This window comes from Limanda limanda, chromosome 6 (assembly GCF_963576545.1).
Source record: "Limanda limanda chromosome 6, fLimLim1.1, whole genome shotgun sequence".
Taxonomy (NCBI): domain Eukaryota; kingdom Metazoa; phylum Chordata; class Actinopteri; order Pleuronectiformes; family Pleuronectidae; genus Limanda; species Limanda limanda.
Genome location: NC_083641.1, coordinates 29908616 through 29927339, shown reverse-complemented (window position 1 = coordinate 29927339; position 18724 = coordinate 29908616). Strand labels below are relative to the sequence as shown.

At 47.3% G+C, this 18724-nt stretch overlaps 1 protein-coding gene across 1 annotated transcript in view; it reads right to left on the bottom strand.

Moving 5' to 3' along the window:
• timm50 (translocase of inner mitochondrial membrane 50 homolog (S. cerevisiae)) overlaps positions 1–17251 on the bottom strand; it is a 30613-nt gene extending 13362 nt beyond the window's left edge. Inside the window, exons 1-4 of the mRNA XM_061072698.1 lie at positions 17023–17251; positions 14979–15138; positions 10642–10673; positions 5751–5772 (exon numbers count right to left, since the gene is read on the bottom strand). Of these exons, the coding sequence (XP_060928681.1) occupies positions 5751–5772; positions 10642–10673; positions 14979–15138; positions 17023–17229 (421 nt within the window). The 5' untranslated portion in view covers positions 17230–17251. The remainder of the gene's footprint in view (positions 1–5750; positions 5773–10641; positions 10674–14978; positions 15139–17022) is intronic.
• Between the last annotated feature and the right edge of the window lie 1473 nt (positions 17252–18724).

Genomic DNA, 18724 nt, shown 5'->3' with positions numbered 1-18724 from the left:
TGTTCATCATTAACATTTAACCACTAACTGACAAGAATTCCTCCGAGTGAAACACGCACAAACTATAAATAAACTCTGCAGCTCGGGGGAAGTTTGACAGAAGAACATATTCCTGTCATCTGCAACAACAGCAGGGAACAATCATTTAATGTTGTTGACATTCACTACAAAGTGACTTTACGGCTGAATGACGACACTCAAGCTTCAGTGAGTCGATGAAGATGAAGTCGGAACCAATGAGACAAAGATCTGGAGACAAAGACGTTTTCAGACATGAACTAAAAAAGGAAAATTTTGTCCCCGAAAGCTCTGGAATCTCCTCGTCGTTCAAAGTTCATCCAGATTAATAAAACTCATCTTCACTTTTCAACCCTGGAGAACAGAGACTTTAGGAAACGCTGCTGGACTCGTTCATAAGTGACACGCCTCCTGCAGGAGGGAGAGGGCGTCGGCCAGGAAACATCGTGAGAACTCAGGCAAGGGGGGGGGGTGGAGTCAAACAATTAATGTCTGTAAACATCCGATTTCTTTTATGTTTTCAATAATCATGTGAAGAGGAATCCTCAGCGGCTACATGAAGCAGATGATGACGGAGGAGGAGAAGAACCATCACCATCTTGATTCCATCATGAAGTAACTTCTGTAAAGGGAGCCGCATTTCTATTGGTAATTTCAGTCCCAGTGCATTATGGGAAATTCTTCCCCCGTTAAAGCAGGAATGAGCAAAACAAAAAGAGAAGAAAGGAGATAAAGAACGACGGCAGAGAAGAAAACAAGTCGGCCAAAACAAACTGAGAAGAGAGATAGAGAAATTAAGAAAGGGGGGAGGGAGGGAGGGAAGGAAGGAGGGAAGGAGGAAGGAAGGAAGGAAGGAAGGAAGGAAGGAAGGAAGGAAGGAAGGAAGGAAGGAAGGAAGGAAGGAAGGAGGAAGGAAGGAAGGAAGGAAGGAAGGAAGGAAGGAAGGAAGGAAGGAAGGAAGGAAGGAAGGAAGGAAGGAAGGAAGGAAGGAAGGAAGGAAGGAAGGAAGGAAGGAAGGAAGGAAGGAAGGAAGGAAGGAAGGAAGGAAGGAAGGAAGGAAGGAAGGAAGGAAGGAAGGAAGGAAGGTGACCATAATATGAGAAAAGATGAAGAGAGAGAAAGTCTGTTACGAGGGAAGAGGGATAATAACACTGGAGGATGAAGGGATGGAAGAAAGAAGAAGTGGCCGGAGGAGGAGAAAGAGACAAAGATGATAAATAGGAAAATCAGGATCACAGCAAGAAGAAAAGAAGAGGATGAAGTGAAGAGGGAGTGACTAAGAAAGAAGAGGAAGTGAAAAAGGAGGGAATGAAGCAACAACAACAGAGAACAAGAGATGGACTGAGGGTGAGGAGGGAAGCCGAAATGGAAGAAAAGAAAGGATGACAGAACGGCAGGAATAATGAAAGGAGTGACGGAGAGAAAAAAGAAAACGAGGAGGAAGGAAAGGAGGAAATTGTGGATGAAAGGAGAGAAAGGAGGATGAAGAGAGATGGATGAAAGGAGAGAAAGGAGGATGAAGAGAGAGATGGATGAAAGGAGAGAAAGGAGGATGAAGAGAGAGATGGATGGAAGGAGAGAAAGGAGGATGAAGAGAGAGATGGATGTGGGGCCTCCGTCCCAAACAAAAGCTGCAGTCAGGACCAGCATCTGCTGCAGAGAAACATGTCCTCCTCCCTCCATCATTCCCTCCATCCCTCCCGCCCTCCTTCCATCCCTCCATCCATCCATCCCTCCATCCTTCCATCCATCCATCCCTCCCTCCATCATCCATCCCTCCCTCCATCATCCCATCCCTCCATCCATCCCTCCTTTCTTCCCTCCTCCTCCCTCCATCCACCCATCATTTGTTTCTTTACGGGTGACAAACGGCAGCGTGGCCTGTGTGTGTTTGTGTGTGTGAGAGACAGTGTGTGTCTGTGACAGTGTGTGTGTGTGTGTGTGAGAGACAGTGTGTGTCTGTGACAGTGTGTGTGTGTGTGAGGCAGTGTGTGTGTGTCTGTGTGTTTGATGCCGTGTGTGTGTTTGACGGTGTGTGTGTGTGTGACAGTGTGTGTGTGTGTGTGTGAGAGACAGTGTGTGTCTGTGACAGTGTGTGTGAGAGGCAGTGTGTGTGTGTGTGTGTGTGTGTTTGATGCCGTGTGTGTGTTTGACGGTGTGTGTGTGTGTGTGTGAGAGACAGTGTGTATGTGTGTGTGTGTGACAGTGTGTGTGTGTGTGACAGTGTGTGTGTGTGTGTGTGTGAGAGACAGTGTGTGTGTGTGTGTGTGTGACAGTGTGTGTGTGTGTGTGTGTGACAGTGTGTGTGTGTGTGTGTGTGAGAGACAGTGTGTGTGTGTGTGTGTGTGTGACAGTGTGTGTGTGTGTGTATGTGAGAGACAGTGTGTGTGTGTGTGTGTGTGTGTGACAGTGTGTGTGTGTGTGTGTGAGAGAGACAGTGTGTGTGTGTGTGTGTGTGTGACAGTGTGTGAGACAGTGTGAGAGAGAGAGACAGTGTGTGTGACAGTGTGTGTGTCTGTGTGAGTGTGTGTGAGAGGCAGTGTGTGTGTGTCTGTGTGTTTGATGCCGTGTGTGTGTTTGACGGTGTGTGTGTGTGAGAGACAGTGTGTGTGTGTGTGAGACAGTGTGTGTCTGTGACAGTGTGCGTGTGTGTTTGATGCCGTGTGTGTTTGACGGTGTGTGTGTGTGTGTGTGTGTGTGTGTGTGTGTGTCTCCTCTGGGGATCTACAGGATAGAAAGTGTGTCTGTTATTGATCGAGCAGCAGTGAACTATAGAATGTTCATAAAGAGAATCAGGAGCTTTACAACAAATATTAATATATTGATGTGTGTGTGTGTGTGTGTGTGTGTGTGTGTGTGTGTGTGTGAGAGAGGGGGATGGGGGGGTGCATAAGGTGTCAGGCCGCCCTGGTTGCCGTGGTAACCGACGCTCCTCTGCATCACGCACATGAATGCCGAGTCTCCAGCCAAACCCGTCCCTGAAGAGCTATTCATCCGTCCCTCCACTCACCTTCTGCTGCTCCCAGGGGGGGGGAGGAGGAGGAGGAGGAGGAGGAGAGGATACCAGGGATGAAAGAGGAAAGAGGAGGATGAAGACGCATCTCTCCTCCTCCCTGAGGGACCGTGACCTTTCACCCCGGTCCCTAAGCTCATCACGGCTCCTCATTACTCTGAAGAGGCCGAAGGGAGCGTTTAGATCGAAATGCTGAGTCATCATTCTCGATTCTTTCAGTCAAAATCAATATGTGATGATGTCAGAATCCTTCGATGAGGTCACATGATGCGGCGCTGCGTCCACTGAGGCCACGTTGCAAACACACAGTGAGGAGGAGGAGTCAACACAACTCTTACAAACATCAACACACACCCACTGTGTGTCTGAGTCTTTGCTGCGTGTCTCTCTTCCTACTGTCCACATCAAAAGAATAAATCATATTTAATAAAACGTGTGAGTGTGGACGAAGGCTGAGGAGCAGTCCTCACACCGTGGGGGGGGGGGGTGGGGGGGACAGCTGGGGGGGGGGGGGGGCGTCAGGTCGATGTGTCGGGACAGAACTCCTGAATGAAGTCTGATCGGGGGCTGGGACTAATAATCCCTTCATCAATAGTTGTGTCCCTCAGGTCCAGCGCTGCCTGGACACACCCCCCTCCTTCTGTCCTTCTGTCCATCCATCAGGACGTCCGTCCCTCAGGGGGTCAGGACGTCCGTCCCTCCATCTACACATCGGACCCCCGGCTCCATCTGCACGTCCTGACTTCAGTCGCCGCTCGGCTCAGTTTGACTTTAACCTCGGTCAACAAACAACTGTGAACAACACATGTGCTTAATGAGCAGAGGACGTGTTTGAGTCAGACAGCAGGAGATGGTGGACAGGTGGACAGATAGAGACAGAGGGGACGAGAAGGGACAATAAGAGACCAGACGAGACCAGACGAGACAGTAATAAAGATAGAGACAGAGAAAGGAATGAGGAGGCTGAGGATTGTGGTCAGATGAGGACAAACTGGACCCTGGGGGATATTTTATGATGGACGGAGCGACAGAGGGACGGAGGGACGGACCCTGGAGGAGGGACAGAGGGACGGACCCTGGAGGAGGGACGGAGGGACGGACTCTGGAGGACGGACACGTGCACACTGGACCTCTGGGACTGAGGGCTATTGATGAATTGATTATTGGCCGATCAGAATTTGTTTAGAGGCTAATCGCAGCCGATCTATGTCTGAACACATGATAATGTTAAAACTACATTATGCAACTACACTAGGGATGGGTATGATTAATCTACGATTAATTGATCATTAAGAATTTCGTCGATGACATTATTTTGTCATCGACGAAATTCTGTTGCGTTCACTTCCAACACTGCGAAGCTATACGTCTCCATGAGCGCATGAGGAGTCCACTGCTCTTCTTCAAGTAGGAGGTCGGGATATCCGAGTTTCCTGAACGCAGCACAGTGAGGATGTTAGCAGCTGGAGGAAGCAGCCCGGAGCTAAACTCTACTAGTCCCGCTGAAAGACCAGCAGCTAGCCGCTGAGAGCTAGATGGATCTGACGGTTCTCGACCTCTCAGTCCGGCTGTTGTTACGTTCTCAATCCCAGGACCCCGGGTCTGGGTGAGGGGTTCCGGGACTGAGAGTTCGAGAACCGTCAGATGGAGCTAGCTCTTAGCGGCTAGCTGCTCTCTCATCGGGGCCGAAGAGAACAGCAGCGCTTATTTTCAAGTGTAACCATGGAACGGATCCGTTTAACTGCCACAAGAGTTGTTCATCTTGTAATAAAGATCTCAATGAGGAAACACGCTGTGTTTTTTCTATTTTCACTGCATTTTAACAGCCTATAAATAGTGAATTTTAATATAAAAATATCAATGATTAATCGAAAATTCGTCATTAACTTTCCCGATGATCAATTAAGACAATTTAATCGAATGCCCATCCCTACACTATATTAATTTAACTAGATCCATCAATTTATTACATTTGCTAATATGAAAACTTCTTTTACAAAATTAAAGATGTGCATTAACGTGAGAATTATATTTTTCAGTCAGTACAGATCTCCACAATCCTGCTCTACTGGTTCAGGAAGCCGGGCATCATGGGTAATATCCAGCGTTCCATTGTGTTACATATTAAAATTGGAGGAGCAAAGTTCTTTCTCTGGATGATTCACCGGGACGTGAATGCAGAGTGTGTTTGTTCGACCGATCACTTCACTAGAGCCTGTGTGGCACACACAACTGTTCTCACACACACCCCTCCCCCCCCCCCAACACACACACACACACACACCACTGCCAGGGTGTCAACTCAACCACATGGTCAGTAGAAGGTGGTGGAGGACCCATGTGGACTCAAGCGACTCCTCAGCTGTTTTCATTGGTTCTCAGTTCACCACAGCGACTCCACCACTGGTTTCCAGAACCCTCCGCTCCGCTACACACGTTCAAACAACGTCTGAAGATAAAAACCATCGCCAGTAGAGGCGGGACTATCAACACCCGATCAGCTGCATCACGCACAGCCACGAACCAGGTATTAGAGAAATATCTAAAACTCTCACACATGGTTGCAAATGAAGATTTCACACAAGATAAAAACCTGCTCAACCAGGTTCTGTAGAAAACACACAGAGTAATGAATGTGAGAGGCAGGTTCTGCACACACAAACACACACACACACACACAAACACGCACACACACACACAGTAAAGTGGGCTCACTCACCTCTGTCGAACTCATCTGGAATCTGTCAGAGACGAAGGAGAGATAAAGAATTGATTAGAATCTCTTCCCACTGATCATCAGGTTATAAACGGTCGTCTCTTAAACTGACGTCAGTGAAGTCTCACAACTGATCTGATAGAAATCTTTACACATTTGTGGGAAACAGACGTCACACGTTCGATTCCTGGTGAAAACATGAAGCTGTTGAGGGAACTGTCGTGGATATGGATTGACCTTTAGTGTTCAGCAAACATCTGAAGTGTGAATATGTGAAATAGCCGGAGATGGAACGTGTAAATGAAACAAAAGGAAAATGTTGAATAGAAAGATGGAGACGAGGAGAAGGAGACATAACAATAAAGAATGAGAAATAAATTAATAATTGATTAATGTTTGGCAGAAGAGTGGAATTTGAAAGAAGCCAGAAATAATGGAAGAAAATAAGATTCAACAAACTGAGGAGGAAGAAAATTAAAACATGAAGGTGAAAGAGAAAGAAGATGGATCAGGAGCTGTGGTGAAGGACGCCATCTGGTGGTCAGACAGGGTCTTACATCCTGTCTGCTCTGAACAGCCCAGCATGAACCTCAGGGTCCACAGAGGAAGGACTGTGACCTCTGACCCTTCACCTCCTGCTCACTTTCAAACCATTAGTCTTAAGTCTCCTTCTCTCTCTCACGTCTCAATTCCTTCACCATAACTGCTACCTCTAACCCTTAACCTACATCTGATCTAGACCTAACCCTAAAACATGTGGTCACCTTCACGTGTCATGAGTTGCTCGATGGGGACTTTCCTCCGAATATCGTGACTGAATTCACAGGTTTTACGTTTCCACCACATGAGTAAAACCTGGACCATGAAATGCTTCAGAAAACAACCAGAAACCGTAAGAGTCTCATTGGACGGTTCCATGGTCCTTGATCCAATCACGTGAGATGTTCAAATATGAGCTGGGGACGTTTCAGCAGAATCACGCCTCATGTAACTTCTAATCAGAAGGTTGACAGAGGAACCAGGAGCAGAGGAACCGTCTGAGAAGAGCAGACGCCGACACGAGGCCTGGTGTGTGTGTGTGTGGGGGGGGGTGGACCGAGGTGTGAAAACAGCCATTAAAACCTCATCGACACCTCAGTGACTGCAGCGGCCTGGGAGCAGCACGGCAGCAGGTTCCCACACGACCAGCACGAGAAGCTTCAGACTGAAGCTCCAACAAGTTCCTGTTGTGAACGAGTAGATTATATTTTATATTTTTGATAATCTATTTCATTGTTATTCTATTTTATTCTTTTTTATTCTATTTTATACTATTTCTATTTAATTTTTTTGGGTTGAGATTACTGAGCATTGCTTAAAGAGAGTGTGTGACCCAAGCTTTTCATTGACAGTGACTACTTCATGTTATCTCTGTTCATTTGACAATAAAAAATCTTGAATCTTGAATCTTGAATTTTGAATTTTGAATCTTGAGTTGGAGAAGCTCCTGCTGCTGCGTCTCGGGACAAGGACAGGACGTGTAAACTCTGAAAGATCAATGTTGTTGTTTCCAGCTCATGTTGGGATTTCCAACTTTTAACTCTAGGTTGTGTCCGACTGAACTTTTAACAATAAAGATAGGAGCAGTTTGAGTCAGGAATAATACCGTATACAAATCATTCTTTTAATCCTTTCTCTTAAATCTATTTGATATTTGGAATTTGCAATATATGTGAGTCACAAGGATGGTCAGTCTCACAGCTGTCCTGATAAGAGAGAGACGAGAGAGTTGTTATGGTTAAATTGGTGCAGCGGAGACGGCTGGAGCAAGACACTTTCTACTCAAGGCTGAATTACGAGACAACATCAGACTGGCTGGATAGAGTTGCCTAGCAACCGGCAGAGTAGCGTAGGAGCGCATGACGGAGAGCTGCTGCTATGTCACTTCCTGGATTCGGTGACAAGAGGCGTGGGACTGCGGCTGGACCAATAAGGGAGATCCAAAGTGATTTGCAGTGACACACCTCCAAATATTTCATAACCAATCACATCAAATCTACTGTTATAATTATACACGACCCCTGCTGTTCGGGGCCATTTTCATCTTTCTACTGCTAACTGAATTAGCATAGGCTGTGATAATTGTCCATAGCTATGTTTGTTCAACTTTTCATTGTTTCTTAATAAACACTTTAATTAGACCAGACTCTTCTCATATATTAAGGATAAAAGAACACGCCTGACACTCCTCATCACCAGAAGATCTGGAACCTCCTCGTGTTTCCAAGTGGACGTCTTCGTCTTCTACGTGTCCGGCTCCTCTTCTTCATCCTGAGATCTTTGTGTTCTTCCGGTTTCACGTCTGTCACGTGTTAGAAACGTTATAGAAATGCTGTTTTCTCACATGGACTCCCTAATAAAAAACTCAGGCGTGGATCCAAAGCAGGTGACTGAGACATTTGTGTTCTCAAGTACAACCCGTCCACAACATGTCAGATGTCCACTCAGAGCTCAGTGCAGGTGTGAAAGCAGCTCATGTTTCCCAGACAGCAACACCACCACATGTCCACAGTCCAGCTCAGCAAATGTCCCCTGGAGACGAGGAGGTGAGAGAAGTGTGTCCCTCTGACAGGAGGAACACAGCTCGAGGTCTCACCGACGTGAGGAAGTGTGTCGTCCAGCGGGAAGAGGACAGGATGTGCAGGTGAGAGAAGTGTGTCCTTTGAAGCTGTGAGAACTGAACTCGTTCCCACGTCTTCACCTCAGCACAGACGGCTTCGACTGACCACATACACGAGGAAGGTGGAGAAAACTGAAATGAAATCTGTTCAGAAACAAACCAGGCCGAGCAGGGAGACTGTTTTACAGTTTGGGGACTTTTCATTTCTGAGGCTTTGTTGTTAAAAAAGGACGACTTTGGACTTGACTCCAGGGACGTCTCCTGGTTGGTGTTAAAAGCAGCGACTAGGTCTGAGTCACATGAGTGAGAAGAAGGCTGCGACAGAAGAAAGTTACAGTGGAGTTACTGATCCAGTCACAGATTATTCTTTGGCTTTCTGGCTGCAGGAGGTCGAGGTCAAGACAATAAAAGGAACTTGTCCCCGATCCACTTTCCCACAGTGACGTCTTCAAAGACACAAGGACAAGGGCACTTAGCAGGAAGACGTCCACGGTCGTTTGGCTCTTTGTTACCGACACAAGGATCCTAACGTGAGAGAAGTGAGAGAAGGGAGAGGAGGGAGAGAAGGGAGAGAAGTGAGAGAAGGGAGAGAAGTGAGAGAAGTGAGAGAAGGGAGAGAAGTGAGAGAAGTGAGAGAAGTGAGAGAAGTGAGAGAAGTGAGAGAAGTGTGCCTCTTTGAAATGTCTTCCCACAGCAACACCTCCGACAGCCTGAGAGCTGAGCGACCAGAGGACACCAGGACAGAGGAGACAAGGACACAGGAGACCAGGACAGACCAGGACAGAGGAGACCAGGACAGACCAGGACAGAGGAGACCAGGACAGACCAGGAAACAGGAGACCAGGACACAGGAGACCAGGACAGACCAGGACAGAGGACACCAGGACAGAGGAGACCAGGACAGACCAGGACAGAGGAGACCAGGACAGACCAGGACAGAGGAGACCAGGACAGACCAGGAAACAGGAGACCAGGACACAGGAGACCAGGACAAAGGAGACCAGGACAGACGACACCAGGACAGACCAGAACACAGGACACCAGGACACAGGAGACCAGGACAGAGGAGACCAGGACAGACCAGGACACAGGAGACCAGGACAGAGGAGACCAGGACACAGGAGACCAGGACAGACCAGGACACAGGAGACCAGGACACAGGAGACCAAGACAGAGGAGACCAGAACAGAGGAGACCAGGACACATGAGACCAGGACACAGGAGACCAGGACACAGGAGACCAGGACAGACCAGGACACAGGAGACCAGGACTGGTATTGACCTCTGTCCTGGTCTCCTCTGTCCTGGTCTGTCCTGGTCTCCTGTGTCCTTGTCTCCTCTGTCCTGAGAGATCCCACTAATGCTCATCCCCAAGTTCAGGTCTGAATGTAGAACATGTCCAAGCAGAGCAGATGTCCCGGTTGTGAGACTCATAAAGGATTCACTGAACTTATAGATCCCATCACGAATATTTAACTCTCAAATGTGCAAAGAGTTAACAAATGAATACATTTAACACATTAACACAACACCATTAAGACCCCGGGGGACACCAGACAAAAGGTTATTAAGGTAATGTTGCTGGGACGCCCCCCCGCTGCACAGACCAGTTCAGAGCTGTGGGATCAGAGTGGTTCAGTGGAAGTGAAGGTCATTAGAACCTCTTTGATGTCTCAGACACAGAGGAGCTGTCAGGTACCTGTCGAGTGTGCCGCCCGGCCCCCCCGCCACACCCCACCCTTCCTGTCACAGCGTGTGGGGGGGGTGGAGGTGAGAGAAGTGTGCTCCCTTCCTCTCCCGCACCCCCCCCCCCCCCACACCTCAGGCATCTGCATGACAGTCTGCAGAGTCCGTCCAGGTTCACACGTCTGTCAGACGGACACACGTCACACGGAGATGTGAAGTGTGTCCCTTCCAACAGGAAGTGGATCTGCTGCATGGGACGGGAACGCTGCCCCCCCACACATCAAAGGGAAAGCTACATAACAAAAAGACCTGATTGAAATTAACGGCAGCGTAAAAGTGTGCCGACGCCGATTCATCGGTCGTCTCGGATCCACGTCCAGGTGTGAACGTCTCATAGAACAGACACGAGCTCACAAGCACCTGAGAGCACAGGGTCACACCTGGAGGGATCTGTGTGTGTGTGTGTGTGTGTGTGTGTGTGTGTCTGTGAGTGTGAGTGTGTGTGTGTGTGTCTGTGTGTGTGTGTGTGTGACAGTTAATAGAACTTACCATGTGTCCTTGTTCGTCCACCGAGTTGGAGCCTGGATAAAAATAAAAGGAGGAAACAGTTAATTTTAATAGATTTAAACATTCTATCGACAATATTAGGATTTCATTTGTTTCATGGACTGAAAGCTGCTGTCATCTATGATAACTGAGTAACAACGATGATGGGAAAATCCTGCTAAAACTAACCAGAGTCGTGAAATAAATTCTTCATTATGAATGTTAGCATCAGGCATGGAGTTGACTCATCTCTACGATCAGGTGACATGATACTGGCTCAAGTTTATCAGCAGCTCATCTCCACAGTTAAACATTTAAATTGCTTATACGGTTCAAGGTTAAGTCGTAAAAAGTATTGAGATTTGAAAAATAACCTTTTAATAGAAAACTTAACTTTTTCAGATGATAAACTGATTAATTCACAGTTTTTCTGAAGCAGGAGCTAAATGAATGAATGCATTATTTAAATCTAGAGTTGACAGGCAGCGCTGGAACAGACTCACCTGTTACTTCAGCTCTCATAGATCATATAATGTAATATTATACAATATTGATACTGGACGAGTCAAATATATATAGAGATCAAATGTCAGTTTTATTACCGTCTCTTTTCTTAATTATTCTACTGTTCTATGCGTCACTTTCAGAGCTTCTGTACATTTCTATAAACTCTGTGTTTAGCCTGATTGACACTGTTTTCAATGGGATGGACAAAATAATAGGAACACCTGTCAAATGAGATCAATTGGGGGGTTTTGGAACATTTGATATTAACATATGACTTGATCTCGGACTTTAAGGACCTCGATCCATTAACAGAAAAATAGCCAATGAAAAGAAGGATCAGATTCAGACCTAAATTAAGACAAATGTGTCAAAACAGTGTTTTCCTTCAAAATGAGAAAAACACCAGAACCTGTTTCCAGCTTCTCTTGTGTAAGTTTCCTCACAGGACTGAGATCCTTCATGAACGCTTCAGTGGACAGAGATTAGACAGAAGAGAATCACGTCTCAACACATCGTCAACTGTAATTATCAACTTTTCTATGCGTCACTCAAATCGTGTGACGACTGAAAAGACAGAAAGAGAGTAATTCACAAACCTGTAAAACCAGACAACCTGTGAACATGATCTCCTACAGCATCTTATAATCCAGAATCTGCACAGGAACTCCACAGGTTCCACACGACAGGAGGCGAGAGGACATCCCAAATTATCAAGCAGTAAATTCCCAGTTAGTATTCCAGAAATATTCCAAGACCGAGAAAGACGGAAAAAACCCGGGAAAAGTCAAAATCAAAGAAAAAAGGTAAACTCCAAAGTGTTTCACGCCGTCGTGCAGGAAGAGATAAATAACCAGCAGCGCCCGGTGGGTCAGAACTGACAGATTTAATCCGATAAATTCACAAATCACTCGAAGAAAAAGCGAGTAAACGACGACGAACGCAGAAAAATCAATACGCGTCTTCAGGATCTAAAAGAATCCGTGAGGACACGAACCGGACAGAAGCGTTTTGCTCGCTGGGTTCCAGAGCGCCGCAGTGGCGTTGACCAGCTCTGAGCTCCCGTGGTGATCTGATGACGCCGTGGCTCCGACACCTCGACGGAAGATCGAATCTAAATCCACACGAGCTTCACTCCTGTCTTTCTTACAGGATCTTTGTACCGTCTGAGACTGAAACCTGCTGCTTCAAACGTCCATTGATCAAACACGTCTCAGGCTGCTCAGCTCCCACTGACAGCTACTAGCCCCGCCCCTCTGTGGGCGGCCCCTCCAAACAGGAAGCAGAGGGCGATAAAACAATCAGACCCGGGGTGTACAGCACACACCCCCCCCCCCCCACACACACACTCATGGAGAGGGTGGGGAGACCACGAGGGGACATGGCTCAGCCAGATACCAAGAGATAATCACACTCTTTGACGCCATTTATTAGCAAGTAGATCTAAAGGTTATTTCAATTACTGATACATTTCATAATTATTTGTTTGATTAACTATAAACTGTGTGAGGTCTTGACCTTTTACTTGACATAATATATATTATGATTTTGTGCTATAATAAAAAATAATAGTAAATTGACATTAACTGTCGTCTCATGTGTCGTCTTCAAATATCTGGTTCTGTTAAAAACAACAGTTTCAAACTCAGAGATTAAATTCAGGGTTTAAACGAGAGTGGATTGTTTAGTTCTCTGGGACGGAAAAAAATTAATGAAGTAAAAAATGACAAAATGGGATATTAAATAAAGATAATGATTTATGTAAAGAAAATACCCCAAATGTTAAATTTGTAATCAAATAAAAACACCTTCAACTATCGTGTCAGAGCTGAAACATGATGGTGACACAACTGCTGCTCGTGTCTCTCCTCTCTCTCTCTCCCTCCCTCCTCTCTTATCTCCCTCCTCTCTTATCTCCCTCCTCTCCTTTCTCCTCTCTCCCTCCTCTCCTCTCTCTCTCTCCCTCCTCTCTTATCTCCCTCCTCTCTTATCTCCCTCCTCTCCTCTCTCTCTCCCTCCTCTCTTATCTCCCTCCTCTCTTATCTGCCTCCTCTCCTTTCTCCTCTCTCCCTCCTCTCCTCTCTCTCTCCCTCCTCTCTTATCTCCCTCCTCTCCTCTCTCTCTCCCTCCTCTCTTATCTCCCTCCTCTCTTATCTGCCTCCTCTCCTTTCTCCTCTCTCCCTCCTCTCCTCTCTCTCTCCCTCCTCTCTTATCTCCCTCCCTCCTCTCTCTCTCCCTCCTCTCTTATCTCCCTCCCTCCTCTCTCTCTCCCTCCTCTCTTATCTCCCTCCTCTCTTATCTCCCTCCTCTCCTTTCTCCTCTCTCCCTCCTCTCCTCTCTCTCTCCTCCTCTCTTATCTCCCTCCTCTCCTCTCTCTCTCCCTCCTCTCTTATCTCCCTCCTCTCTTATCTCCCTCCTCTCCTTTCTCCTCTCTCCCTCCTCTCTCTCTCTCCCTCCTCCTCTCTTATCTCCCTCCTCTCCTCTCTCTCTCCCTCCTCTCTCTCTCCCTCCTCTCTTATCTCCCTCCTCTCCTTTCTCCTCTCTCCCTCCTCTCCTCTCTCTCTCTCCCTCCTCCTCTCTTATCTCCCTCCTCTCCTCTCTCTCTCCCTCCTCTCTTATCTCCCTCCTCTCTTATCTCCCTCCTCTCCTTTCTCCTCTCTCCCTCCTCTCCTCTCTCTCTCCCTCCTCTCTTATGTCCCTCCTCTCTTATCTCCCTCCTCTCCTCTCTCTCTCCCTCCTCTCTTATCTCCCTCCTCTCTTATCTCCCTCCTCTCCTTTCTCCTCTCTCCCTCCTCTCCTCTCTCTCTCCCATCTCCCTCCTCTCTTATCTCCCTCCCTCCTCTCTCTCTCCCTCCTCTCTTATCTCCCTCCTCTCTTATCTCCCTCCTCTCCTTTCTCCTCTCTCCCTCCTCTTCTCTCTCTCTCTCCCTCCTCCTCTCTTATCTCCCTCCTCTCCTCTCTCTCTCTCCCTCCTCTCCTCTCTCTCCCTCCTCCTCTCTTATCTCCCTCCCTCCTCTCTCTCTCCCTCCTCTCTTATCTCCCTCCTCTCTTATCTCCCTCCTCTCCTTTCTCCTCTCTCCCTCCTCTCCTCTCTCTCTCTCCCTCCTCCTCTCTTATCTCCCTCCTCCTCTCTTATCTCCCTCCTCTCCTCTCTCTCTCCCTCCTCTCTTATCTCCCTCCTCTCTTATCTCCCTCCTCTCCTTTCTCCTCTCTCCCTCCTCTCCTCTCTCTCTCTCCCTCCTCCTCTCTTATCTCCCTCCTCTCCTCTCTCTCTCCCTCCTCTCTTATCTCCCTCCTCTCCTTTCTCCTCCTCTCTTATCTCCCTCCTCTCTCTCTCCCTCCTCTCTTATCTCCCTCCTCTCTTATCTCCCTCCTCTCTCCCTCTCTCCTCCCTCCTCTCTTATCTCCCCTCTCCATCCTCCCTCCTCTCCTCCCTCTCTCCCTCCTCTCCTCCCTCTCTCCCTCCTCTCTTATCTCCCTCCTCTCTTATCTCCTTCCTCTCCTTTCTCCTCTCTCTCCTCTCTCCTCACTCCTCTCCCCTCTCCATCCTCCCTCCTCCATCCTCCCTCCTCTCCTCCCTCTCCTCCCTCTCTCCCTCTTCTCCACTGCTCACCCAGAGCTCCAGGCAGAAGTCGTCCATGTTGAATTTGGTTCTTTCTGTCCAGTCACCAGAGCTGCTCATCGTGGGAACTGTTGGTTTCTCTATAATCTTTAATGTCCCGACCTTCTATATAAAGAGCCTTGAGATCATGTATATCATGACTTGGCGCTGTACAAATAAGATTGAATTGAACCTATAGACGCTGTCAGAGAAGCCTCTGTGTTGACACACTTACCGAATATGTAGACGATGCCGACCGCCCCCCCGATTCCCATGAGTCCCGCCAACCGGAGGACTATCTTCTTGGCGTAGGCCGTGTTTTCATTCTGCTTCTTGTCCTCCGTCTTCTCTCCCTCCTTCTCTCCCTCCTTCTCTCCCTCAGGAGGAGGCGGACCCTGGAGAAGAGAACCACACTTTTCAGTTTGAGGATTTACTTCTAGTTTCACCTCCAGCTGCTGTGATGATTAAGAATCAGCTTGTTTCATCTTCTCATTTCAAAGTCACACGTGGTGTCATCAGCGTCCATGTTGTCTGATCTGCACTGGAACTAAAACCTGTTTCCACAGAACAGTACGAGGTCGGATAGAAACAGTGTCATCACTTTGATCAGCCACCAGGGTGCGCTCTAACTGCTTCAGTAACAACAAAATCAGTTAAAAAAGTAGACCTTAAATAAATGATTCTGAAAGATGGTTTCTGTCATTTCAGGTCGTTCTCATCACAGTGATGTTTGAAGAAGGGTTTCTGATCAGTTTGGTTTGAATTTGGTATTTGATGATATGAAAATGATGTTATGATCGATTTGAACTCTGATGGACTAAATATTTTGTGCGGCTCTGATTCAGGAAGTTTATTTCTCAGTCACGTTCTGCGTTGACGTTAGAGAAGAACCGAGCCGACCAGCTGCGAGATGAATCATTACAACTTCTGATTCAGAGCTAAACACATTGGACGATGGAATAAAAGACAAAAGAACCAGACTGTGCAGAAAACATAGTTATCTTAAGAGTGAAGGAACTGCATATCCCAGAAACCATTGCAAAAGCCTCCAGCTGCTTCCTCTTGGATTTAACCTTGTTGTCTTTCCCTGGTCTGTTAAACAAACATCACATTAGAACTCATGGTCACTCTGTGGGAAAGCAACAACAAACTTTTGTGTTGTGATAGAAATGTACATGGTAACAGTTAGTGTCACTGATCACAGCTGTCGCCACCTGAGGACTTGTGGGTAGTGTAGTCTTCTCCTTAACACCCAGAATAAAACTACTTCTTCCTCAACACACAGCTGACATCACACAGACTTGTTGCTTCTACAGGAGAACACAACATTGTGTAACAATCTCCTACTTTGGGGGTGAGTCTATACACATTATGGCTGATAATAGAGATTCTATTTATCTCATTTTTACTCCAGAAATCAGCTATTCACAAACTGAGACCTTCAAAATAAAGGCTTGAGATCTTGCTTTTATTTTTAATGTGGAATCTGAGGTCAGGGATGATCTCCATGCTTATCATGGTGTGTGTGTGTGTGTGTGTGTGTTAGTGTGTGTGTGTTTGCAGTGATGGGGGAGGACAGGAAAGGGGGGCGGGTAATGTGTGTGATGACCTTCAAACCAAACGAACCTCGGCGGGCACCGCTCTTTCTCTGACAGCTCCAGCCGTTAAACCGAGCGCACCTGGTCTGCTGAGGAGATGCGAGCAGCTGAGCCACAGCATTAGCTCTGTGAAGGACTGAGCTAATGCTAACTGAGCTGATGCTAACTGAGTGAGCTGATGCTAACGGAGCTAACGCTAACTTGTGTGTGTGTCTGCTGTCATCACACAATGAGAACACACACACACACGTCAGTTCACTGTGAGCTGGACAGGCGAGGACAGGAGCTAACACGTCCCCTGGAGACACACAAGCTAGCAGCCCCATGCTAGCACTAGCCAGCTAGCCTGTTAGCTAACGTCAGGTTCATTCATTCTGCACACTGCGGTGAGCCGGCGGGGCGGGGCACTCATCTACCGCCTCTCACAGAACATGTGAGTAAAACCAGCGCACAGCCCCGGGCGGGCACAGCGTGTGTGTGTCCGCGTGTCAGTGGCATGTTCACATGTTAGCTAGCTCCCGGTTTAAACACAGGTAGGACATGTCAAGACAAGCGGCTGCGGTATGATCACCCCGGCAGCTCGGGTGGGCGGGGGTTCACGTTGACTGCATACTCTGGAGCTGCCGCCCTCCCCTGTCAACCCCGCGGTGTGCAGATAGAGGAGGAATCGAGCGCACCCACCTGCTGCTGGAGCCGCTGCTGGAGGATCGCCTGCGCCAGGCCGCCCGAGGCACCGCCCGCTCCGGACACCGGCTTGTCCGAGGATAGGCTCCGGCCGCTGGGGACCAGGACCCCCGGGGAGCAGCAGGCCGGGGAGGGGCCGCCCCGGAGCCGCAGCAGGCCGCGGCCCGCCCGCACACACATGGGGAACACGGAGCTGGCCGACATGTTGGAGCTCTGCTGCCGGCGAGCGAGAAACGAGCGAGTCAAAAGGACAAAAGCCCCTGATTGGCTGGCGCTGCTCTGAGTGGCGGGGGGAGGGACCAATCAGCGCGGCGACAGGCCACACGCAGCAGGAGGAGGAGGGGTCTGAGAGCGCTCTAACCAATCAGGAGCCAGAATGAGTCTGACCTTCGAATACTGCCCCAATCCGCCATGTTGGTTGATGGCAAATGCCCCAACTGTCTGTTACATGACGTGAATATTATACAGACTCACTTCTGACATGTAATATTAACTCAGAGGAATCAAAACTTTATGTGATAAGGAAGTAACCTGTTGAAATGGATTAATTATTCAGCGTCATTGTTTCATCATCACATTACATTAACAGGAATAAGAAAAGAATAAAGTTTCCTTTGATCTAGGAAGACTGTCACTGCAAGAGTGGAGTTGTTTGTTTACAGCTCAGCATCAAAGGATTCATGGTCCCACGCGTTACAGAACATTGTGTTTTAATGGCGTGGAATCAAACTTTGACGCCACGCCACCGTCACACCGTATGACGAAAAATCTATCGTAGAGTTAGTTTGTATCTCCATCTTGTTGTGATGACACTCATCTCAATTTGAAGTTGATCTGATCAAAGCCCTGGTACAAGTACATCAAAGTAAAAATGTGGAAAATGGCCACTAAATGCAAAGAAGCTGACTTCCTGTTGTGTTTTTCCAATTGCACCGAAATACTTTTTTGTTTGTCTGGTCATGATTCACCTGTATATCGATTTTTGTGAATACCGGTCAATGTGAACACGTTCCAGGGGTCTCGGGGGGCACCGTTGAGCCATTTTGCGACGCCCATTGAAAATTCCTCCAGAATATGTAAATTTTCACCACTTTCTAGCTTTCTGCAAATTTTGGTAAGAATTTGAGCATGTTAAAGCCCTCAAAAAGCCAATTCATTTGCCTGATTAATAATAATAATTCTTACAATTTCCATAGGGCCTCACTTGACCTTTGGGGTTAGGGTTAGGGTGCAATGCAACATGCAATACTTAAGTGTAAGGAAATATACAAAATATGAATGGAATAAAAAGTTATATATACAGTGTAAAAACAAGGGTCAGTGGAGTGAAGTAGGAATGTGGGAGTGAAGACTTTTTTATTAAATCTGCTTTTATATAATATATGTGATAATGAATACTTCACATCCACTGGTGGCAATCCTGGCCAATCACATAATGGACAGTTTGCATAAGATAGATAGATAGATAGATAGATAGATAGATAGATGGATGGATAGATAGATAGATAGATAGATAGATAGATAGATAGATAGATGGATGGATGGATGGATGGATGGATGGATGGATGGATGGATAGATAGATAGATAGATAGATAGATGGATGGATGGATGGATGGATGGATGGATGGATGGATGGATGGATGGATGGATGGAAGGATGGATGGATGGATGGATAGATAGATAGATAGATAGATAGAT